This window comes from Pristis pectinata, chromosome 33 (assembly GCF_009764475.1).
Source record: "Pristis pectinata isolate sPriPec2 chromosome 33, sPriPec2.1.pri, whole genome shotgun sequence".
Lineage (NCBI taxonomy): Eukaryota > Metazoa > Chordata > Chondrichthyes > Rhinopristiformes > Pristidae > Pristis > Pristis pectinata.
Window position 1 is genome coordinate 3,624,854 of NC_067437.1, and position 26,657 is coordinate 3,651,510.

At 38.6% G+C, this 26,657-nt stretch overlaps 1 protein-coding gene across 1 annotated transcript; it reads left to right on the forward strand.

The window, feature by feature from the left end:
* LOC127585627 (F-box only protein 47-like) lies at window positions 1-26,657 on the forward strand. The gene is made up of 13 exons (XM_052043236.1): window positions 1-96; window positions 196-298; window positions 1,245-1,449; window positions 4,190-4,351; window positions 6,752-6,828; window positions 10,846-10,923; window positions 12,026-12,134; window positions 15,429-15,605; window positions 16,686-16,688; window positions 17,924-18,067; window positions 19,042-19,184; window positions 19,851-20,010; window positions 26,545-26,657. Exons 2-13 carry the CDS (start codon window positions 293-295, stop codon window positions 26,655-26,657), a joined length of 1,377 nt encoding a protein of 458 aa, XP_051899196.1. The 5' UTR covers window positions 1-96; window positions 196-292.

Below are 26,657 nucleotides of genomic sequence, written 5' to 3' on the forward strand. Positions count from 1 at the left end.
GAAACCCACGCAGACACATGGGGAGAATGTACAAGCTCCTTACAGACAGCGGCGGGAATCTGAACTACAGATTCAAAACATGCCAGACCACAGAATGTCAGATTAGAGAGTTTCAACCTGTACTAACATCTTTTGTGTGTTTTTGACAAGAGTATTTCAGATTGAGAGATACATATTTGCTTTCCTTTGTTCCAGTAAATCTGAAAGTATTTTGAAAGGACACCTTGGGGAGTACAAGGCCAATTGTTCAGCCTTTATGAAATCGTCAGAAATATAGAAACAAGAAGACTCCATGAAGGTTAGCAGTGAACCCAAGTAAGATTATGGCCAGGGACCCTATTTTGGGTCCACTTTTAGAATCTAACTTACAATACCGGGAATATGTTTTGTTGTACAGATATAGTTAAGCTCTGCATTTTAACAGAAATCTTCTGTTTAGTTTTACTTTTGGTCGTAGAATTATTAAACTTAATTCCTTTTTATATAGTCAAACCCATTAGCCTATCGTGTTCATCCTACTGTTTTCTGGAGTAAGAGAAATTAGTGATATCTGGTTACAATGATAAGCATTTCAATTTGACTCCTGGGCTCTCCACCTAGGCACAATTATCTAGTTACAGAACATGTAAAAACATGTCCTAGTTCATAAGGATTGAAAGCTTGTGTATTGAAGTAGTCATTGGCATAAGAGAATAAAGAAACTAACTGCGGTAAATGTCCAAGGGACATGAGTCATGGTCATAACTCTTAGCTTGTTGCAATGTATTAGGTTGTTGCAATGTATTGGGTTGTGATCAAGAAACAAGCTGCTTTATTTTGGGTGGATAAAGTAAGTGTGGAGAAGTATTGGTTTAGTTGATAATTCCTATTCCAGGGCTCTTCTATTTCAGCTGTTTTGTATTCCATATCAGAACAATGGAAAAGGGTTCCATTGGCAGAATCATGTTCATGCTCAAACATTAAAGAGTCCACAAAGAGATTTTGAAATTACTTTAAGATTTCAAAATTTTTGCAGACAGTTTAATACTGTCATGTTAGATTTTGAACTGTCTTTCAAATGGCTTTCTGAAGCTGGATATGAAGATTAACCGCTTGGCTGAAGGACACCTGTTAGACAGTTCTTCTGATGAACTAAAGCCTTAAAACAAAAACTGTACTAGAAAGGAAGAGAAAAAGAAAGTGGTCTGAGACAGGTAATTTTTGACATGTAAAATATGGTTATCTGTTTCTTTTGCAAATAATAGATGAAGCCCATGGAGGGAGGTGAGGTACCACTGAGAATAAATACTTTCACCCTCATTCCAAACCAAAAATACCGAAGAAGTTGTAGACACCTACAATCCAAGAAAGGTGGCAACAGACTGGAAAACTTTCACATACAGTATAACTGCGGCTATTTCCAGATAATACCAGTTGAAATCTTTCACAAAGTGTTGTGCTACCTTTCAGGTACAATTATGACAATACGTATGTTTTTAAGTGGATCAATTTTTTTCTCCTTGTATTGATTTCTTGATTTTAGTAATTTTCACCCTGTCTCACCTGAAGAGTTAATTCATGTTGTAGCCATGGGCTGTAAAAGCATTCTGGTTAAGTTATTGGACCCGCAATCCAGAAGTTTTATCCAATATTGCAGAGGTATGAGTTCAGATCCCACAACACCTTTTGGGAATTTAAATTAAATTCATTAATCTGGATTAATAAAGTTGATGGCAGTAACAATGACTATTAAACTACCTGACTTTGTAAAAACCCATTTGATTCACTAGTGTCATTTCGGAAAGGCAACTTGCTGCCTTTACCCTGTTGGGCCATATTTACTCTTGATTTGTCCAAATACCCTTTGAAATGGTTAGTTCAAGGGCATTTAAGGAAGAGTATTAAATGATGGTCTGGCCATGATGACACATCCATCACAGAAAAATAATGGAGACGCAAGAAACTGTAGATGCTGAAATCTGGAGCAAAATATAAACTGTTGGAGGAACTCAGCGGGTCAGGCAGCATCTGTAGAGTGAAATGGACCATTTCCTTGTACATAAAAATAATATTCTGTTCTCAGCTCATCTGTCCAAATGGCTGTGAATTGCGGGCAAGCCTATTATAGTTGAGCCTTATTCTATTCTCAGTGTTCTGCACACATCAGCTTTCCTTCAAGAGAGATTGATGCTTTTTCAATTCCACTAACCCAGGGTACTTCTGCAAAATGATAAATTTAGTACAGCTTGGTAATAGTGTTCTGAGATCCTTCATATCTATAACCTCAGTACCATACTAGGTGAATTTCCATAGTGAGGCAATTCCAGTTATTCATTTCATTTGTTTGTAATGATTGCTGATGAATTATGTCATTGTTTTTGATTGCAATATTTTCCTTGTCTAAATCATAAACATGGAGTAGCATTATGATAAATAAAATCATTTGGTGATGTAGCACTGAGCTAAACAGATTAAAAGTCCTTACATTCAGCACAGAACATAGAACAGTACAGCACAGGAAGAAGTCTTCTGGCTCACGATGTCTCTGCCAAATATGATCTCAATTTAACCTTCACATCTTCCTGAATATGGCCTATATCCCTCTATTCCATGCCTGTTGATGTGTCTGTCTAAATGCCTCTTAAGCATTGCTATTGTATCTGCTTCCATCACTTCCTCTGGCAGCATGTTCCAGGCACCTGCCACTCTTTGTGTAAAAAATCTTGCCTTTTAAATCTCCTTCTTTCCCACTCTCACCTTAAAAAACGATGCCCTCTAGTATTTGACATTTCTATCCTGGGAAAAAGACTACCCAGTCTATGCCTCTCATAATTTTAATACTTCTATCAGGTTGTCCCTCAGCCTCCAATGCTCTAGAGAAAACCATTCAAGTTTGTCCAACCTCACCTTATAGCTAATACTCTCTCATCCAGGCAACATCCTGGTGAACCTCTCTGCATCCTCTCCAAAGCTTCCACATCTTTCCTCTAATGTAGTGACCGGAACTGCACACAATACTCCAAATGTGGCCTAACCACAGTTTTATACAGTTGGAACATGACTTCCAGACTTTTATACTCAACACCCAGACCGATGCAGGCAAGTGTACCATATGCTTTCTTTACCACCCTATCTATAGTTATTGATCTGCCCTCAGTTTGCTAATTCATGAAAACTTTCACTGGAAGTGGATGATATTTTCGTTGAGAAAAGCATTGATGTCCCCATGTTTGAAAAACCTGTTGTCTCTGTTCACACATATTCATTGGTTGATTGCTGCCATTTGGAACTCTACCTGGGAAGTGTTGGTACTTTTGGAAGATTAGAGGAGAAAATTGAAAGAAAGGGAAAAGTTGATTGAAGCAGCCTATATATCTCATATTGTTTTGGCATGTGTTGCAGTAAACACTAATGAGATGCCGTGGATGGATAATGACAAAATGGAAGAATTGGTTGCAAGGAAAGAGACATTCATGAAGTAGATGAACTGCAGGGGAGAGCAAGACAGGGAAGAGTTTTGAAGTAAAGAAAAAGTGTTTTGGAAGGCAAAGAGGGAATATCAGATTAACTTATCGTACAACTTACAATCAAGTACAATGATATTTTTCACACATTTGAATTTTAAAAAAGTTGGAATGGCAATAGGGAGAAAATCACAGTTTGCAAATGTGGCAGCAACATTGGTGTTGTAATTAGAGGGAGGCAGATAGGTGGGCATGATATCAGAAAATGGGATAAGAAATTACATAAATGCATTTAAACTAAATGCAGGAATAGTACTTAAAAAAACTAACCATTGTCAAAGAAGACAAAACATTTGATCCAGAGTGATCACATCCATTCATTTTCAAAGAATACATGGAAGAGGTGGCAGATGTAACATACTGTATATATAAAATCTTTAGGGAATGGTATTGTGCATGGAAGTACCAGATGCCTACATGGGTCTGCAGTCCCATATAGATCAGGCAATAACAAAAGCAGATTTCTTTCTACAGAGAATTAATAAGCCAGATTTTTTTGATAGCCTATCAATTTTATGAACTCGTCATTGCTGATGCAGTACTAGCTTTTTATAACTCATGTCTACAGATTGTAAGTGCAGACCTCTGGATTACTAGTAACATTAACCAATGTTACCATGTCTCTAGGTCAAGAGTTACAATAATGATCAGATATGGTACCTTATTTTGTCTTCCTTTTCTCTCAGTGACAGACATCAGTGTTCTGAGCATGGCATCAAAAGTGGTTGGCACTCAGGTTGTGGGTTATATTGCCACCTCATCAGGAATCAGACGGCTTTTATTGGAGGGTTTCCACTCTACCGATGTTGCCAAGAAATCACTTGCAATGGAACATTACAGATCTTTAGGTAACTTTCTAAAACAGATTAAGACATACCAAGTGGAGCTTAAGGCCATGCTTTAAAGCTTATAAATCAATACTTATGCAGATTTTGATTGCACTATCCCTGAAAATCAATTTGCCATGGTATTAATCCATGGGTAGTAACCTCCCTCCAGCCTTTTGTTCCGTAGGCATATGAAGCAGAAATGTATCTTGTAATAGAGTATATAAAAAGAGGTTAAATTTTTTGTGCAGATGTTTATTGAAGCTGATTTTAGTTATAACATCATGGGAACATGACAAAGAATAATGTAAAAGGATAGGTATAAAAGCAGCAGAATGCCACTGCGGTGCGTTGCTGGAATTAACTGTGGCATAGGCACAGTAGGCAGAAATGGTTTCCTCCTGTGCTTAAATATTTGTGATTCTGTGACATGCATGTATGTGGTTGAATGGGCAGAATGATTGATAATGGTTGGGGGAGTGGATAGGAGTAGATAGGCATCAGTGCAGAGCCCAACTTAGCCCTCTGAACATTTACACATGTACACAATTAATGAGAGTCACGTTAAGCTCATTAAGTGGAATTCTGAGCTGCTTCCCCTTCCTTCCTGAGTTTTAAATGTTAGCGATAGAAAAAGTATAGCATATCTGGAAAACTCAACAAGGCCATTAAATGTAATTTAAGAGTAGGAAATCTTATGCTAGGGAGTGTCATATAATCAAGCAGAAATTATAGCAGAGAAAAAGACTTTTTGGCCAGGTAGGGTGATGCTGGTGTTTATACATAACTTAAGATTGTCCCAATGTTTATTTCGTCTCATCCCGACAACATTTCCTACTGTGCCTTTACCTTCCTTGTACTTGCCTTATTTTCCTGGCATGCATTTATGCTATTCAGCTGAACCATTCATTCGGTAGTGACTTTAACAATCTCATGACATGAATGATTTGGATGAGGATGTAGGAAGCATGATTAGTAAGTTTTCAGATGACATGGAGATTGGTGGAGTTGTTGACAGTGTGGAGGGTAGTCTTAGTCTATAGATTGATATGGATGTGTAGGTGAAATGGGCTGAGAAATGGCAGATGGAGTTTAATCCTGATAAATGTGAGGTGATAAATTTTGGGAGTACTAATGAGGCTAGGCTGTACACCATGAAAGACAAGGACATATTGACTAGCAGAGGGACCAAGTCCAAAGATCCTTCAAGGTGGCAGCACAGGTAGATAACATGGTTAAGAAAGCATTTGAGATACCGGCTTTCATTAGTCACAGCATTAAGTACAAGAGCAGCGAGGTTAAGCTCCAACTTTACAAAAAAAAACATTAGTCAGACCTCAGCTGTAGTACTGCCTACAGTTCTAGTCATCACACCATAGGAAGGACGTGATAGCTCTGGAGAGGGTGCAGAGGAGATTCATCAGGATGTTGCCTGGGATGGAGTATTTCAATTATAAGGAGAGACTGGTGAGGTTAGGTCTGTTTTCCCAGGAGTGGAGGAGGTTAAGGAGGGACATGATTGAGGTATATAAAATTATGAAGTGTACGGATAGGGTAAACCGCAAGAAACTTTTCCCCTTATCAGAGATGAACAAAACTAGAGGACATAGGTTTAGGGTAAGGGGAGTGAGATATAGAGGGGATCTGAGGGGCACCTTTTTCGCCCTAGAGAGTAGTCGGTACCTGAAATGCAGTGCCTGAGAGAGTGACAGATAAGCATTTAAAGAAGTACTTAGACAAGTACTTGAATTGCTTCGGCATAGTAGCTGTGGGCCAAGTACTGGAAGATGGGATTAATACAGACAGGTTCTCACTGGTGTGGACATGGTGGATCATATGGCCTATTTCCATGCATACAAATCTGTGATTATGATCAGTAAGCAAAAGTGTGTATCTCCTAAATTCAGTACTAGATTTATTAGTAATTTCCTTATATTTATGGTCCCTAGTTTCTGATTCCTCCATATGGAAACATCTTGTGTACATTTACCTGTTCAAAGTCAGCATAATTTAAAGACCTCAGGCCACATAACATTTTTTTCTAGACTGTGGCCTCTCACAATTACCCCTTTTACTGCTTAGCTCCTCATTTCTTTCAATTTCTGACACCCTTCAAATAATGCCCCTGTGGACTATGTCCATCCCTCATGCTTATTCTTGGTTCCTCTAACTGGCACTTTTCCACTACTAACGGCCAGCCATTCTGATCTTCTCCATTTATCAGTACCCTCCGCATTTAGTAGAGACTGCATTGAAGAGGGATGGATATATTCCAGAACCCAATAAATTTTTCATTTGAGATCTCAACTTCAACAAGGACTGAAAATTGACTGGATTTAGTACTATTCATTTTGTTGTCTTCAACCTTATCTATGCAGCACCATGTTACCAGAATACTAACCTTTGGTTTCTTCTACTCAGGGTTGTTGTTTAAAAGATGTACTCTTCTGCTTCCCACGAAGGAAAGACTAAAGTTTGTGCATAATCAGTTATTAAAGGTAAGGTATTGTGATTGAAAAAAAAACTTTCACCAAATGCAGTGTATAGAAAAAAGTATAAACGATAGCATCAGTTTATTGAGTCATGCCAAAATTTAAACTGTTCTAGTATAACTTCTACTGGTTGCCCAGTGTTGCAGCCTGGGTTATTCTGCAAAAAATACACCATTTATAAAACTTAAAGAAGATATAAAACTTGACAAAAACAACTACTGAACAGTTGTCTGAATAGATTAATAATATTTTAAATGACTCTGTGGCCAAAATCAGATCTTGACCTGTTCGTTGACTTGAAATTCCAATTGTTTCTCTCCACTGATGATCCTGGACCTGCTAAATGTTTCCAACATTTTCTATTCTGGCTTTTCAGCATTCACAGTATGTTGGGTTTGTATTAGACTTTTAGATGCACTGGAGAGTGAAACATTCTCCAGAAGAACATTGGAATAGTTGAAATGACAGATGCTTCAGTGGCAGGTTAGTCAAGCTATGGCAAGACTTGGGTAATAATACATAAGTAGAAGTAGGCTTTATTTGTCTTGACAGGCTATACGTTTAAAGACCAACCTTGGGTCAAATAAGGCATTGTATTGGGTATGGCATCATATTGGTTCAGTTATTGAACCAGCAGTGGGAGTTCTGGACTGTCGATCTGTTGGCAGAAGTTCAGTAAGGTAGCAGGTGATACAGAAATTGTGCTGTTGTCTCACTGCTCCAGTGGTTTGGGGTTGATCCTGACCTCAGAGCTGTGGAGTTTACTTGTTCTCGTGATGGTATGGGCTCCCCCAGGGTGCTCTGGTTTCCTACTGTACAAATTGGCTACATGTGAGAGAGAATAGATTGCAGGGAAATAAGTGGAGAAATGGAATTAGTGGGATTACTCTAAGAGCTGGCATAGACTTGAAAGGCTGAGTGGCATTCTGTATAATAAGGATCTAAGTGGAAATATATGAGGAAGGTGGTGAGATGGACTACATTGAAGTCATTATTGCTTTATGAAAGCTGTCCAATATGTTTTTCAGGCTTGTTTAAGAATTTGAAGGTGGTGCTTTATTTATTTTTTGAAATGCTTTTTGTTCAGTGTGGATTTTACTTCCAATTTTTGAAGTGTTTCTGGTCAATCTTTGTACATAACCTATCAAGAATAGTGAGAGCAACAGCTTTCTTTTACATCTGCAATTTTGAAACTCAATAACCATCAGTCAAAATAGGAATGAGTGATTAATTTGTTAAAGACTGTACAGTGGTGTTGGCCACAGCAGAACTGATTGTTAGGGGCGGCACAGCAGCACAGGGGTTAATGCTACTGCTGCACAGCTCCAGCAATCTGGGTTTGATAGTGACCTCTGGTGCTGTCTGTGGAGTTTCAATGTTCCCCCTGAGACTGTGAGGGTTTCCTCTGGGTGCTCCAATTTCCTCTCACATCCCAATGATGTGCTGATAGGTTAATTGGCTGCTGTAAATTATCCCTTAGTGTAGGTGGGTGGCAAGCGTAGGGAGTTGGTCTTGTGGGAGAGAATAGATACAGAAATCTGGAAAAGAAATCTGTATGCCAATTAATTTATTGCAAAATTTTATAATTCTTTCTCTTCAATGATAATAAAGTGATCCTTAACAAATATTGTAGTCTTTTAGTCTATTCTGATAAATGTCTCAGGAAACCCTTTTGAAAGGGAATATTTTGTAACTATTGATATTGAAGGAAACAGAAGAAAATGGTGCTTGTTTTAATTATTTTTGCCTGAAAATTGCATCAGGTCTTCCAAATGACATCCAGCTCTGATTTGTGTCTCATAACTGAACTTGTGATTGAGACACACACAAAACGCTAGAGGAACTCAGCAGGTCAGGCAGCATCTATGGAGAGAAATGGACAGTCGATGTTTCGGGTCGAGACCCTTCATCTGGATTGAAAGATAAGAGGAGAGATAGCCAGTATAAAAAGGTGGAAGGAAGGGGGTGGAGCGAGAGCTGGCAGGCCATTAATTAGCAATAATGCTCCAGATTCCAGTATCTGCAGTCTCTTGTGTCCCCATTGTGACTGAGATAGCTGAGCACTTGATTGCTTATTTCTAAAATGGATAATGGATGGTTCAAATAGTCCCCATAGAGAAGCCCTGAAAATAGTTTAATATAATCTCTCTAGCCTTAGCTAAGAATTTGCTTTTTGGATAGGATGCTGCTCTGAGGCTTTGCCTGTCCTCTCAGATAAAAAAGAGCTGCTTTGTACCCTCTGAAATGTCTAACCAATATTACTGAAACAAATTAGCTTGTCATTGTTGCAGTTTGCTGGATCTTTGCTGCAGAACTTGGCTGCTGTATGTTCTACATTACAGCAGTGACCAGAATTTAAGAATTACTTTATTGGCTGCCAAGTGCTCCAGCACGTCCTGAGGTTATGAATGGCTCCAACTAAAAGCTTTTGCTAATATTCAACTCATCTCAAGATAATCAAGGTTGTGATGCTTTATCCACCCACCCTGGAAATTCTCTTTTCTCCCCTCTCCCATTGGGCAGAAAATACAAAAGCCTGAAAGCACGTACTACCAGGCTCAAGGACAGCTTCTATCCAGCTGTTATAAGACTATTGAGCAGTTCCCTAGTACAATAAGGTGGACTCTTGACCTCACAATCTACCTTGTTATGGCCCTGCACCTATTGTCTACCTGCACTGCACTTTCCCTTTAGCTTTTACACTTTATTCTGCATTCTGTTATTGTTTTACCTTCTACTGCCTCAATGCACTGTGTAATGAATTGATTTGTATGAACGGTATGCAAGGCAAGTTTTTCACTGTACCTCAGTACATGTGACAATAATAAACCAATTCCAATTCCAGGATGCTATTGTCTCCTCATTTGATTCTTAAATGATTCAACAATTTTGGGATAGAAATTTGTCCTTGATCACTTGTGCAAAGCATGGAATATAGTAGTGGCCACTTATTGTACTCTGCTTCTAAAATTTGGTTCAGTTATAGTCAATGGAACTGAATTTTGGAAGCAATGTATAAACAGCTTCCAGTATTGCATGTTTACTTGAAAAGATGAGGATAAATTTCTCCCGTTGCCTCTATCTTTTTTTTCTTGAACAACGGTAACACTTTTATGAATACTCTGACTTAAATTCTAAATCTACCCAGCCCAGACCAGTTGAGCTGCATGGCCAGCGTCTGTGCTGTAAATTTGGTATTAAGTGACCTCTCTGTTGCTTCCTCTCCTGATAGATGAGACATATATAGTCATACAGCACAGAAGCACTGCCTTCAGTCCAAGGAGTCCCCATCGACATCAAGCACCTATTTACATTAATCTTACACTAATCCCATTCTCCCCACATTTCCATCAACTCCCCTCAGATTCTGCCACTGACCTACACACAAAGGGCAATTCATAGTGACCAATGAACCTAATAACCCGCATATCTTTGGGATGTGGGAGGAAACCGTAGTACCTAGAGGATACTCACACGGTCACAAGGAGAACATGCAAACTCAACACAGACAGAATCAGAGGTCAGGATTGAACCTGGGTTGCTGGAGCTGTACCATTGTTCTGCCAAGGCTGAAGAGCCCAAGTTTCTGCACTCCTACCTCAGACCATTGATTTAAGGAATCAGCCTAGAGGGTCTTCTCAGTGCCACCTTTACCACTTGAATGTTTAGGATCCTGAAGCAAATGGAAAACTCGAGGTGCATCAACTAGAGCATTATACATTGTTCATTAATTCCTCTGGATTACTCTCTTCTGTTGAGTCATGTGGTTCTTATCCAAAATTTTTAATAATATTAAAGAAGTAAACACAATAACTATGCAACTTGAAAACAATTAACATTCTGGGAATTTTCCTGAGTCAATCAGCAACTGAAAGAGAAAAAATAGATTGATGTTTTTGATGTAACTCGTTAATAGAAATGGACTGTCCTGAAGAAGGCCTCTAAAAAATTATCCCATCTTTTTCTTTCCAATATTTCTGAACTTGCTGTTCTTTTAAATTACTTTCTATTTTCTCTCGTCAGAATCCATGCTTTAGGATGGGTGGATGTACAATGCTTGTGCAGTGCTCAGGATTTGCTTGTTTTGGGATGTTATTACAGGTAAGACTCAATTAATCATTTTATAAGCGGTAGTATTACAGTACTTTCATTTTATTGGTGATTTAAAAGTGTGTAGAATGTTGTGGAGATAGCAATAGATCTATTTGATATACACAGGTAGGCAGAGAACATGAAATTTGTCGCAGGGAAACATGCGACTTGGCAGTCATGTTGTTCTGCTGGGTTGGTTATAGTGGGAGTCTGCTACAAATGGTCACTGTACCTTTTCATGAAATAGTTTGATATACTGTATCATATCATGGTGATAACAAGGGTGATATCAAAAGTCCTGGGTTTCTATGTAGTGAAACAGTTCAAAATTGTCCTCCAGAAATAACAAGTGCATTATTATGATACGTATCATTTTTGTTTGATTTTACATCTATTAGTATGTAGGGCATTATCATTAGTGAAAATGGAATACATTACAACAAAGTTTCTGACAATGTGTCTAGGGCCTTTTCTCGATATCACTTTATAGGGAGAAATTTCTTTTTAGTTCTTAGTGCTAAACCCATGCAAGACTATCAGTGCCAGTTTAATTTACCTTTGCAGCTTTGGACTGTGTGGAGATGAGTACACTGGGCTACCAATATTCTTTGTATGTGGTTAGCACAAGCAACCAGAGATGAATTCTCAACCAATATATTCTCATTTCTCAAAATGCAGTCATATTATGTCCCTCCAATGGGGCAGTTTTTGTCTGTGACCTCTTACCCCTAAAGTAGTATGTGAGGGATAGCTTGAGTGGAAGCGAAAATTGGAGAATCACCTTGCCAGCTCTTGTTTATTCTCCTGATGTTTATAGAGGGGAATAGATGGAAATTGTTCGTAGTCTGGAGTTCACTTACCTGAAAGGGTGATTGAGACAGAAACCCTCACCACATTTAAAAAGTGCTGAGAAGAGTACTTGATGTACTGTAGCTTACAGAGATGTCAACCAAAGGTTGGAAAATGGGAGTAGTTTTAGTAGCTCATATTTGTCTGGAATGGACACAATGGGCTGAATGTCTTCCACCTTGGCTGTGAATTTTTATAAGTTAATTAAGGTGTATATTTTGCTTTTGCCTTAGAATACATATTTTCTTGTTCCTTCTTGCAGACTCTTATAGCAGGCTGGGATGAGCTGGAGTGTCATCGTGTGTTCAATTTTCTGAATGAAAGTGCAAATCTGCCTCGGAAAATGCAAAGTGTGGTGTGCAGTAGACCAGGTAACAAGTATCACAATGAAGTAGACATGGTCAAGCTGTAAAACTATGATATGAAAACTCAGTACACATGCAGATTGATAAAAACAATTTAACTTTTGCTAGGTCAATGGATGGTTTGAGGGAAAACTGACTAAACCTTACATTGTTATAGAAATGAGATGGAATATTTGAAGATGTGGCCATTAACAGTAAGCCGCTTCAGTGAACATGTCATTCCAACTCTATCTGTTAATTCAGCACCCATGCAATGCTAGACTCAGCAACTCTGCAGCCACGAGCCCCAGTGAAGTTATCATTAGCAATCATAGTTTAAATAAAAACTAATACATACAGACATGGATTGGTGAAATCCTGGTATGATACTAAGCCTCACAAACTAGGAAGTCCCAGGTTTGATTGCTCCTGTGTACTGAAAGAACTGATTTCCAGCTGATTCTGTGGTTGACTTCAACGGCACTGGATTTCAGAGAAAGAAAATCTTCAATTGTTCTTGCTTGTAGCTGTTTTCTGGTGACCCAAGCTTCACAATATGCTGGAATAACTTGCCGAACTTACATGTAACGTTCATGCATGAAAAGTTGCTGCTTGGGTAAAGTTCAGTAGTGTGGCTGGCACCAACAAGGGGCATCATCTTTAAGAAAACAGGAATGTTGAGTTCCATCCATAATCTTTTGTAACTATTTAACTTGAATCAATGTCAAATTAATTGAGCGTGAGACTCCTTTTTACAGAAGAGTTTATAATTTAATGAGAATCATTGTAAGGGTTCGGAATTAAAATAATTTAGATTATTTAATTATAAATTCCTATTTAAAAAGTAGCTTCACCACTGAATTGATTTGATTCATTAATATAAAACAACTGGTCCCATAAGATCTGAAAATAAAAGGTTATCACAAATATCAGTACGTAATCGGAAAGCCTTGGGTTAGGTCACTTGAATTAATTTTTCACTTGCAGTGCTTAATCTTGCCACCAGAGGCTGCTGAGGTATAATGGAAAATGTATTTAGTTTGTCAAGTTAATTGAAGTTTTAGGGTCTGTAGAGTCTCCTTTTACAGTGTAAAGTTTATAAGCCTGATCACAACATTGCTTGGAAGAACCCACGTTGAGAGATAGTGTTGTTTAGAACAGTGGTGCATGGTGGGGTGAGACATGTTTGTATTCCTGTGATTCATCGTACAGTGGAATCGATGCCATTGAGTGGAGATCAGATAGTTCTCTATGGATAAAACATTTAGACATAAAGAACCCATGGGACTATATTGCAGAAGATCAGGGGAGTTCTCTCCTGTGCCTTGGTCAATATTTATCCTTCAATCAACACCAAGCCTATGATTTCTACCTCCAAGGAGAATAAAAGCAGAACATCCCACTACCTATAGGTTCCCTCCAAGTCGTACACCATCCTGACTGGGAAATATTTTTACATTTCTTCCTCTTAGCTGGGTCAAAATCCTGGAGCTCCCTCCCCAGCAGCATTGTGGGAATACCTTCACTCGAAGGACTGCAGCAGTTCAGGTAGCTGACTCAGCACCTGGCTTCTCAAGGATAAGTTATAATGGGCAATAAATGCTGGATTCCAAAAATAAATAAAGAATGAACAAAGTATATTATGTGGTTATTATTGCATTGCTGCTTGTGGGTGCATACTGGAAACCAACAAGCTGCCACTTTTGTTATATTACTAGAGTAACTACACGTATAGAGTCTTCCTTTGGCTGAAATGAAGTTTGGAAAAAAAGACAAAATTATTTAATACCTTCAGATTTAGAATGTTCCAAAGTGCTTTAAACAGTGAAAGCTATGGGATATTTATTTCTGTCCACCACAGAAAGAAAAGGGTCTCAGTTAACTGTATCATCCAATAGATACACATTCAAATGTTCGGTACTGCCTTAGAAGAGTCCTGATGTGTCAGCCTAGATTTTTGTGCTCAGATCTCTGATGTGGGATTTGAACCCACAACCTTCTGATTCAGGTGAAATTCCTACCTGCTGAGCCACAGGTGGTACTTTGGGACGTCTGAGGTTGTGAAAGGCATGAAACGAATGGAAGTCTTTTTCCTCTCTGCCACTCTTCTAGACAGTGCACACTCCATTGACTCCAATTTGAGTCTATTGGCTATGGCAGAAAAGGACCAATCTAGCCTGGGGAGGGGAGGGGAGGGGAGGGAAAGTAAGCCATTTATTCCATAACAAGCTCTCTATCAGCACAGGAGTCATTTTGGTGTCTGAGATTTCCCTATGCATAAAATATCACTTTAGATATGTTTTAAGAAACATTCTTCCTATTATTTAATATTCCTGCTTCTTACTTGACATTTAAATGGCAAAAGGACCTGGTCTCTAGCGTTTATCATTGATGTTTTTGGTCTGGTTGACAAGAGGCAAGCAGAAAGCAAACAGGACCCCATGTATGTTGTAGTTCTGGGAGAAATGCCTTTTATCTGCTGTCACTGGTGCATGACTGCTCAACAAATTACTCTAGGAGAAATGTAGATATTTATTTTAAGCCTACCGCTCTATTTCAAAGCACATTAGAACACTTTTACACTGTGGCATAGTGCTTTTGTTGATGAGATTTTATGGAAACCACAGTTGCAGAGGGCATAAACTTGTTCAGTACATTAAATGTGGGAAATGCAGTTTTGAGCTCAGATTCAAGAATCTGTACCTGTGTTTTATAGAATTATTTTGAATGCATTTTGATGTGTCAGCTTTTTATGCTTTTGCTTGCCCTTTTCAATTTACAAAAGAAATCTTTGGTGATTTCCAGCACAAGGGCTCCCAGCATGTTTCTGCATGTTCAGTGTTTCTGCATATTCCTGTGTCACTTCAAGATCAAAAAATTGTGGAACTTATATTCAGTCTGTCCCTCCTCCTGTCTTCTGCAAGCTGTATGCTTTAACATCTAAACTTTGTGTAATAATTACTTCCTTTTTCCATTAAAATGCAACACATCATGCAGGTGATGCTTAGTCCTTTGCTCTGAGTTGACATCAGAATGAAATCCAGAGTGCCAGTGCCAGATTGGATTGTGGGGGAGAAGAGAGGGATGTAATTGTTACCTTCTAGAATAATTGTAATATCTTGTATGAACTTCTTGCCTCACATATTTTGTTCCTTTAGCACTCATTCCCAAATCCTTGCTCCGTCCAACAAAACAAAATCTATATGGTGCTACCATTTCAAGTAAATACTTATTCTGGTGATTTGAATCCTATAAACTATACATCTTGGTGTTAGGTTTCATACATGTTCTAAACTATTTTTTGGGTTACTCTCAAACTAGGTGCGACCAGAAAGCTGGAATTACAGATTCGCCTATTTTACCGACGGGTTCTATTAGATCACTGGGAGCATCAGTGTGATATAGCTTTCTGGCTGACTCGCATCCTAAAGCCTTGGCCGATGGTAAACCAAGCTAGATTGCTGTACTTGCTGTACGGGCCTATGTCCATCAATGATGGTAAGAGCAGGCTTCGAACATATTTTCATGCACTTTTTTAAAATCAGTTTTTTTCCTATTTTTTTGACATATCTATCTGACTCTGGAACAACCTTTCACTACATCACTCATGTAAGAGTCTGGACAATAAGTGTGGCTAATAAATCATAAAGTGCATCACCATCATCTTCCATTTTGGACCAAGTATTTATAAAGCATTTAGATTTCAGAAGACAAACAGTATCTATAGTGCTATCCCAGAAAGAACCATAATTTCAAGATTTAATTAATACATATTTCAATTTCCTTTTGAAAATTCATATCCATGCTGTATCACTTGTTCTCCAGAGCGAATTGTGAGGAGGATGCAGAGAGGCTTCAGGTGGGTAGAAACAGACTAAGTGAATGGGCAGGGACAAGGCAGATAGTATTGGTTCCAGGCATCCACATTCTCTGTAAAAAAAAATACTTGCCCCACACATCTCCTTTAAACTTTCCCCCTCTCACCTTAAATGCATGTCCTCTAGCACTTGACATTTCTACCCTGGGAAAAAGATTTTTGACTGTCTACCCTATCTATGCCTCTCATAATCTTATAAACTTCTATCTGGTCTCCCCTCACTCTCCAATGCTCCAGAGAGAACAACCCAAATTTGTCCAACCGCTCCTTATAGCTCATACTTTCTAAACCAGGCAGCATCCCGGCAAACCTCTACTGCACCTGTTCCTAAGCCTCCACATCCTTCATGTTACTGCAAGAGGATTTGAATACAAGAGTAGAGATGTCTTTCTGCATTTATATAGGGCTCTGGTGAGACTGCATCTGGAATGTTGTGTACAGGGTTAGTCTCCCTCCCTAGGGAAGAATATATGAGAAAGGGTTCAACAAAGTTTCTTCAAATTGATTCCTTGCATGGAAGAATTGTCCTACGAGGAGGCATTAAGAGGACTCTACCATGTTATGCTATCTAGAGTTTAGAAGACCAAGAGGTGATCTCGTTGAAATGCGCAAAATTCTTAAGGACTTGACAGGATTCACGTGGAGTTGATGTTTCCCCTGCCTGGGGTGTCTAGAACCAGGAGTCACAGTCTTGAAATAAGGGGGTTGGCTGTTCAGAAATGAGATGAGAAGAAATTTCTTTACCTAAGAGGGCTGTGGATGTCCGTCATTGAGTATATTCAATAATAGATTTTTGAATCTAAAGGGAATCAAGGGATGTGGGGTTGGTAGAGGAAAGAGTGTTAAGAACATAATAAATAGAAGCAGGAAAGGCCATTTGGACCTTTGTGCCTGCTCTGCCATTTAATAAGATCATGGCTAATTTTTCTTATCTTAGTGACACTACCTTCAGCAGAGAGACCAGACCTATACACTATATTTCAAATGTGGCCTCACCTGGATCCTATGTAATTGTGCAAAACACCCCTTCTGATGTACTCAAATAGTCTTGCATTAAAGGCCAGCATTTGCCTTCCTAATTGCTTGCTGTACCTGCACCTTAATTTTCAGTGATTCATATATAAGGACACCTTTCAGTCTCTCACCATTTAAAACCTATTATTTGTCTTCCTAATTGCTTCCTGAACCTGGATGTTAATTTTAAATGATATGTGCGCTAAGGTGTTCAGTTCCCTCTGAACACTAACATTTTTCAATCTCTGGCATTTAAAAATCACTCTGCCTTTCTACTTTTCTACCACAGTGGATGAATTCACATTTTTCCACATTCCATTCCATTTGTTTGTGCTTGCCTATTTACTTAACTGGTCTATATCCCCATGAAGCCTCCATATATCCTCCTTACAGCCCATACTACCTCTTAGCTTTGTATCATTAACTAACTAGTACATATGTTGCACTTGATCCCCTCATCCAAGTCATTGATATTGGCTGAAGAGTTGGGCCCCAGCACTAATCCTTGCAGAACCACACTAGTTACAGGAGCCCAAGGCAAAAATGACCTATTTATTTCAACTCTTTTCTGTCCTTAAACCAATCTTCAATCCACACCAGTGTATTACCCCCAATATGGTGTGTCTTATTTTAGTTAATGTCTTGTGTGCTTCCTTATTGAAAACCTTCCGAAAGTCTAATACATCATATTAACTGGTTCACCCTTGTCTATTCTGCCAGTTACAACCTCAAAAAGTTCTTAAAAAATTAACCGATGTTGAGGTGAAAGTTCAGCCATGATCCTATTGAATGGTGAAACACATATAAGGGGCCAACTGGCCATTTCTGTTTCTATTTCTTGTGTTTTTCTAAGAGTTTGTGATATGCATTGTTCTTAAAATGCTCTATAAATACAATAATTTGTTTGCTTACTTCTACTGTTCAGGTCAAATCCATTGGCATCATATGACCCAGATACCTGCAGGCGAGGAGAGTATAAAGGGTCTTGCAGTAGCAGTTAGATTGCTACATGAAAATGCCAAGGAATGGACAGCTGATGACATTTTTACCTTGTTAGAAGAATTAGCAGGTAATATCTGTTTGAAAATTCTCAAAGATGAGAAAAATTAAGTACTGAGCTTCACAGTTTTAAGGTCCTAGGGAATGTGCAAAGCTGTCATAGAAAGTAGGGAAGAAATAAAAAATGGATGATTCCAGAGCAGAAAAATAAAGTAAATTCAGAAGAACACTGTAAGGAGGCAAGCAATGCTGCAAATTTAAGAATTATTGAAGGGAAGTAAAGTGAATGACATGAGGAACTGGGCTTTAGGGTATCTTTTTGATTAAGTTCATGGTTGACATTTCTGTAATCCTACCAGCAGCGGAACTATAATGATCCATGGAGTATCCTTGTCTATAAATCTCTTTCTAATCGTCATACCTTTTCATTAACCAGATATTCAGACAGCGACTTTTTTTTAAAATGCATTTGTCTAATGTAACATGGACTCTTGTCGATGGCAACATACCTACTAATCATTGTAATCTCTTACTTGTCAGGTTTCCACAGGACGCCCCTCTGACAATTAGAGGGATTGAGTTTGCGGATCTGAATTGCATGCATTAAAACACCAAATAAAATGGTTCTTAGGCAACTGGCTGAGTGGGTCCCGTGTTTGATTAATTATACATTCTAAAGTAGTTGATCTTATTTTTGGCATTGTTTAGGATATTAGAGCTGACCCTAACAAGCTAGAATTAAGAAAGGAACAAAAACTCACTCAGGGTTTTGGCCTCTGAGTAATATTCAGCAATTCCTGCTAAAGAGTGCAGATGTGCACTTCAGATGAAGAAAGAATGGGGCTTGGACGTGATGTTCCAAGAGCTGATGGTCTGCTAACCTATACCATCTAAGCTCTTACATGACTACAGATATACTAGGCAGTTGCTGATGCCCGTAGGTATGTACCCCACAAGAGTTTATTTCTTGAGACAAATTAAGCAGGAAAAAAAAGGAACTTGGAACAATTTATGGAGTAATGATGCATTGTCTTTTTTTTCCAGGTTTTCCCCAAGAATGGCTCCTAGAGAACAGTGCTCGTCTTCTGATCTGTTGTGGGAATAACATGTGCTTTACATTCCTGGCCAATAAAGCTGTAAATGGGAGACTAAATGAACTTGCCACACTTATTGTGTTTCTGTCTTTGGTGAGTAGTAATAAAAGAAAAGAATCAGGTAGTTTCCTGGGAGAAAGTACTTCTTATGTTCAGATATCTTCAAGCTATCACAGTTATGGGTGTAACAAGGTTGATATTTTTTTGAAAGGAAAGTTGTTAGTTGAGAGCAATCTGGGATGGAAGATAGATCTAGTTACTGAAAGGGAGATTATGAAAATTAAGTATTTTACAGTTCCAAGAGACATCACAAATCATGGCACTGAGTCCGCCAGCATTTTAAAAACGAAAAATTGGACAATCACTGTGTTAACAAGGTTAATCCCCCACAACTGAACCTTGAATTTGGACATGACCTAAATTAATAGGATGAAAATCTGCTCTTGTTGCTGATTGTAAGGCTCCAGTTTGGGATTACTGCAGTGTTCCAAATAAGGGCACAATACAGTATGCTTCAAAATCAATAAAACTGATATTAAATTGGTAATCGTGTTTGGAGAGACAATAAAGCTGAAATAAAAACAGAAAATGATAGAACTATCAAGCAAATTTCCAGCATTTATGAAAAGAAAAACAGAATTAATATTTCGGCTCAAAGATGTGTTATCAGAACTTCATCAGAGTAATCTCTAGCAGAGTGTAGTGTTTGTGCTTTTAAGAAGATCTCAACACCAGCAGTTCCTTTAATTTTGGGTGCAGGTATGTGAAAAGGATGGGTATTGCATGGACTGGACCGTGAAAATGGTGCACAGAATCTGCAAGGTGATAGCCAGCAGTGAAAGCAGGTGGAATTTTCTACAGACCATTGAGAAGGTTTTTGCTCGAGTCACCATGGACATGATTGAATCATTAATGTTTAGTGAGTACATTTAATTTATACATTTAATTGTATATTAATTATGGATTTTTTCATTCATGCATGATTCAAGATGTTGAAAATTGTTTGGGGGAGGGGCAGGGTTTTGATTTCTGTACTGATGTTCAGTGATTTTTTTTCTGATAAAGGCAATACTTCACCGGCATTGGTCTTGAGTAAAACAATAATTGCTTGCATGTATCACCTTTGTAATGAAGCAAAATAATCAATTTCCAGAATCTAATTATAAGACATAAATTGTTATATATCAATCTAAGAATGCATTTTTCTGGACTCATTCACTCAGCCATTTGTCTTGCTCAAGAAATGTTTATTTTTTTGTACGCTCATTGAATTCTCTAAGCAATGTGGCTTTCAAAACTTGTACACAACACAAAGGAAAATTCACTCACTTGTAATCTTTCTAAATTAATGAGGTCAGATGTGGCTGTGTGAAAGAGCTAACTACCAGGACAGTAAAGCATATCAATCTGTTGAATTACCTGTATTTCTTGTGGCCTTCCTTTACTCCCATTGGCCCAGCCTGGAGATCTGTCAGATAATGTAGAACCATTTTAAAATCACACACCAGAAAAGCAGATCTGTGCTGGCTTTTTGAAAGAATGAGAGAATTTTCCTTTGTGTTGTATACCATTACCACAAGTGTCCTGCTCTTTTCCTATTGCCAGGACTTTATTGTACCATTTCAAGTATTACCTAATACTGTTGTGGAAGTTACTATTCAATCAGCTTCCAATATCTTTTAGCCATATCAAAAGTTGCAGTGTAAAATTGTTTCTTCTTATCTCCCCTAGTTCCTTTGATTAGCAACCCTTCTGGTAGGGTACACTACGTACTTTATCAAAATCCCTTTCAGAACATCTCTGTTAAATCTTCCTTTAATCTTCTATATTCTAAGAATAATCTCAGCTCCATTAGGTTCTCTACAGAATTGAGGTTCTTTTCTATGATACAATATTAGTAAATCTTTTTTTTGCAATTTGTTCAATGTGTTGATATACTTTCTTGAAAGGAGTAAAAAGTATCAGATTAAAAATTTCAGAATCACAGCAAAAGGTTTAGAGTTATTTTAGTTCTGTGGATATGTAGGCAAGAGTTCAGCAAATTGGGTTAGTGATGTAAATGTCAATGGGTCTTCGATCTGTACCGTTAACTCTTTCTCTTTCCACAGATGTGCCTGACCTGCTGAATGATTCTAGCATTTTCTGTTCTTATTTCAGACATAGCATCTTCCATTTTTTGATTTTCATTTTGGTTGATGATGGCAAAAGAAAATATTAGGAAGTCGCACTTGTAGAATGACTATGTGATTACAGGGGGAAATGAGAGTGCTCAGGAATGAGATGTAACAATTTTTTCAATGCTAGAATATAGAAAAAAATGTGTCAGATAATATTTTGGGAACACTGTGCAGGCGAGACCTGCATTATGGCCATTTGGGTAACAGAAATTCACCATTTGGGAATGCCCAAAAATTTGCGTTATGGAATAAAATTCACTCTTACAGGATTTATGGGGGAAAATACAAAATAAATAAACACAAAATGCAAAAGAAACAACAAATTTTGTCAATTTTTATTTTTAGTAACTCAGTGCTGTGGGGCAATAAGATTTAGATGACATCACCACTTTGATTGGGTTGGCAGTCACAGCCATGTCCCTCCTTTGCCATGCCCTCTCTAGTCCAAGGACACGTGAACTGTCGTCTGAGTTCAACACAGCTGCACACTTCATCTGCGAAGCATTTTCTCTGATCCACTGCATTGTGGGGAGCCACAGTAGCCATGGCCAGCTCCCTTAAAGTAATCCCTCAGCCTTTACTTCCACCAAATCACTGCACTTTTTACCCATTACCCCTTGATCTCTGACCCATGACCCCTGATGCCTGACACTGATCCTCAAATCCCATCCCCACTGATTAAACCCTTTCCTAATCCATAAACATTGCTTGTCAGAGAAAATATCTTGCAGATGAAGAGTGTGGCAGCCCTGCACTCTGAAACGTCTGTTCACATGTACTCGTACTGGAGATGATGTGGCAAAGGAGGGACTTGGCTGTGACTGCCAACCCAATCAATGGGGTGACATCATATCCAAATCTTATTGCCCCAATACTGAATGACTAAAAATAAAAATTGACAAGATTTCTTGTTTCTTTCGCATGAGCCTTGTGCATCCTCCAAATTTAATGTTGGTCTCAGCCGGCGGTTGTGGGTCACTTTGTCATCACCAATGGTGTGGCTTAATGTGAGAAATAGGAATGCATCTCCGCTGATCAAATGGGATTCAGTGGGAAAAGGGGGTCTGCATTGTGGAAAATCGCGATACGGACAGTTTTCTAGGAACACAATCCCTCTGTAATGCGATTTTCTATAATGCAAACCCCCTTTTTAATGTAGTAAACCCCCTTTTACTGTACTTTAAATGGTAAATTTGAATATGAATAAAGAATATACAGTAGGTGAAACTTCCTTTCTGGAGGAGTGGTTAGAACGTGATCTTGAATTAATTAACATGGCAAACAGCATAGCTGTGTTTAAGGGGCAGTTAGACATGTATTTGGGGGAAGGAAAGGATTAGGATAATGTATAATATAGTCAAGTGAAATAGGATTGGGTAAAGCCCATATGGAGCATCATAGTCTGACATGGACCTGTTGGGCTGAATGGCTTACTCCTGTGCTGTAAGCTCTATTTAGTTTTGTGAATGATATCATATTATTATATCATTAGCCAGATTACAGAGAATGGCCTCTTGTGACATCATAAGCTTAGCTACGGGCATTGACTTGCTGATCTTGGACACAGACTGACAAACATAAATGCCATATCAATCAAATCAAATGTTCTTTTAAGGAAAGGCTTTCAGTTTCAAGTTATGGGGGTGGGGAGGTCAGTGTAAGAAATTATATTAGTGACACAGCATTGAAACAGGTTCTAATGAAAACTTATTTATATTGTCATTCACTACTTGGAAAATTATGACAATTAAGTGAAAACTGATGAATTGGTGCAAAATTTTAGCAATTCCATTTCATATGCATTGTGATTTTGTATAGTGATGTGTAAATCTTAATTTTATTCAGTGGTTCTTCTTTCTATCTTAAACGTAGATGAATTCCCTTTTGCTCAGTAATTTATCTCATATATCTGAGATTTATTGGGTCTGAACTTGGGCAGTAACACAGAATGGGTGATAAGGAATTTGCATATTTTATACAGTGTTTGATTATTTTTCTTTAATCGTGAAGAAAGTCAGGTGAAATGTGAAAAAAACTTATTTGCCCTTTTAGCATCATCTCCCTCCTCTTCTCAAACCATCATCAGAAAAATATTCACCCCTGTGTTTCTTCCAGAAGGTGAGCATTAGTTGGGAAAACAAATGAAACTATAAGTAAATTCATTAATAATCTTGCATTAAAAGAAATCCTACTCCCCCTGGGTAATTTCAGAAATGTTGTTCCATTCTTGAATCTGTGTCATCTTACACCACCCTCTAACAAATGGAGAATAAAAATAGCCAGTTTTATCCATTACATTAATGCATTCTGACAGTTCCAGCTCCCTCCAATGCAGGCTTGCAGCTTTTCTCTACCTAAAACAAACAGCTGAAAACTGTGATAGCAATTATGACAATCGGCTTAATAAAGTGTGTGTTAGGAGAAATGGCAAGGTTCTTCAAATGATTTCACTCAAGTAGAATATATCCATGAGAGAATTCATCCAATTACCTTATATAATATCTTCACCACCTCCATGCTTCTTTAAATCAACACGTCACTGATGAGGTTACAATCAGATCTTATCAAATGGTGGAGCCAGCTTGAGGCTGAGTGGTCTGGTCCTGCTCCTAATATTTACCTGTGCACTCAGGAGAATTTTCACTCAACATGCCTTGTGGGATTGGTGTGTGTAGTCAAAATGGCTGTGAAAAGACTTCCATTCCTGCTTGATTCCTGCTTGCCCCAAGCTATCCAGGACACTATTTGGATGAAGAAGTACCTGCCTGACTCAGGTATGAGTCTCATTAGTATATGCTAATTGGCATCCAATGATGTCAAAAGGACCCCAGTGGTATTTCTATGATGTGGCTGGGAAAGTCCTATGAAGTGAGTCAAGTATTTTCCTAAGTGTGGCCAGGAGGAATAGGAATATTGTTGATGTGCAGAAAGTGTTCTGATGGGTTACCTCTCAGCCTGGTATGGCAATTGCTTTGCTCTTGACTGTCAGAACCTACAGAGAGTGCTAAACATAGCCCAGTCCATCACAGGCTCGTCACTTCCTTTCATACAGTCCATCTTCACAGTGCATTGCTTTAGGAAGGTTGGTGGTGTTGTCAAGGATACATGGTGCCCTTGCCATTCCCCTTTCTCTCTTCTACCTTCTGGAAGAAGATACAGGAGCTTGAAAGCCCAGACAACCAGACTTAAGAACAGCTTCTTCCCCACTGCCATCAAACTCCTGAACCAATCACCACTTTCACATCCCCCTCCCAGTGGTGCTGCCATGTTCTCGGACTCTTAACTCTACCTCTCTTGGTTATTCCATTATTGTCACTTCAGCATTTCTTTTTGCATTGCTTCAGATTGCTCTACAGTCTTTGCACCATTCTGCTGTTTTGCACTTGTATTTATTGTTGTATTTCTTATCACCATGTATACTGTTTACTCTGTGAGCTTCACACGAACAAAGAATTCCTTTGCACCCTGGTGTATGAAAGTAAACTAATCTATTCTACTGAAAATTCTTGTGCCAGTTGACACTATTCTCTAAGGAAACAATGTTTTCAGGAACAAAAGTGTTCAGAAATGTAGTGGAGATGTTGTCTGGTCCTGATCCTTGCTGCATCCATTGTTCTGAAGTAGAGTCCACTGAATTGACTGAAGATGTGTTTTGTAATGATGGGAACCTCATAAAGAAGCCAAGGTCGATCATTCACTCAGCACTTCTGGCTTAAGGTGTTTGCAAATGCTTCAATGTTATCTTTGGCCCCCACCTGCTGAGGTGGGAGTATTCTTGCTTTCTCCTCTACCCTGTTATCTGTTTAATTATCTGCTACTATTCAAGACTGGATGAGCATGACAAGATCTGCAGAGCTTTGATCTGATCTGTTAGTTGTGGGATGTCGTCTTTTGTTACAGCTTTGTCAATTGGTACCTCATTTTTAGGTATTCCTGGTGCTCTTTCCAATTAGCCTTCTATACTCCACATTGAAGCAGTGCTGATCCTCTGGCTTGACTGTAATGTTATAGTGAGACATATGCTGGGTCATGCTGGGTCAACAGGATGTGGAGTAAGACAGGACTTTGTCTCTACAAGGACTGATGGTGGTCACTCCTACCATTAGTGTCATGGATAGATTCACTTGCAGCAGGTAGATAAGTGAGAACGAGGTCAGGTAGGCTGAACCCTTTTGTGATCCTTCAGGACTCAACCAGCTCAGCCAGTGATGCTGCTATGAAGCCAATCTTGGTGATGGACATTGAGGTCCTCCACCCAGAATACATTCCCCATGTGGATCACTACCAGTAAGTTTTCTTTATCCACTAACTTGGCAACAATTGTTTTCAATGACTGGCTTACTAGGCTACTGGAGCTGGTGGAGTTATAAGGGGTTAGAAGGGGTGACAGGCTGCATTTGCAAAAAACATTGGTAAACTAACTGAATTTGAGGCAGTCTAGCAACTTTTACTGTGACTTTTCTGGCCATTAGTTGCCATTGTTCTTGCTGATTTTGTTGATTATTTTTGTTCAAATAATAACTTCTCATGACGTATACAGGGAATGATTACTGAGCTTGACAGTGTGTAGTGTAAACAGTCGAGATGGTATGATCATTGAAATAAACCCAGAATAATGACTGAATATCCTCCCGTGTTAATCTTGCTAAATAATATCAGAAAATTCTCTTGTTTAAACAAACGTCAACCAGCCTACTTGCTTTAGATTGCTGTCCATTGTCTGTGCTAGAAAGTGTGAGGTTTGGATAGCGAGTGAAAACAGGATTATGCTGATGGCCAATGACAGCCAAACGTCCTGACAGCATTTACAGCCTGGGTTCTGTTTGGGTGAAGTTCCTGCCAGCTTCAGAGGAACTCTACCCAGAAAATTAAAATCGTGGAGAACATTGGGAAAAAATGTAGTGGGTGAAACAGAACTGGGACACTAACACAAAGACAGTGACATTGCTTCTCCTCTCACCCATATATTCAGCCTGATTTTCAGGTCCATTGAATCCTATTAAATTGAGTATCAGGCAGAATGTATAGACCAGGTACATTTGGGTTACCATAGGTTCTGCATCCCTTCTATAAGTAAAATTTTATCCCCATACAAATTACCCATCTTTTGGCATGAAGAACCAGACCTTAAGCTTAATAGTACTTGTATGTGCTTTTATAATTTTTGTTCTTAGATGGATTTCTGATATGAAAAGTCATTTTTTGAATGTGAACCATGCCTTACTCAGCCAATATTGTGACTTAAGTCAATAATAACTGTGCTGTTTGTCTCACAGGTGGCTTTGAGGAGGACGAAGGAGTAACATACAACATGTACAATATGGTGAATGCCCAAGCAGAATTTCATAAAGAAGTCATGCTTCGTGCCTTTGGCAACATACTAACCTGA

Excerpts from the sequence above, each read along its gene's own strand:
- LOC127585627 (XM_052043236.1), top strand. Across the intron at positions 4,352-6,751 it reads GGAACATTACAGATCTTTAG|GGTTGTTGTTTAAAAGATGT; the intron begins GTAACTTTCTAA and ends TCTTCTACTCAG. Across the intron at positions 12,135-15,428 it reads TGTGGTGTGCAGTAGACCAG|GTGCGACCAGAAAGCTGGAA; the intron begins GTAACAAGTATC and ends CTCTCAAACTAG.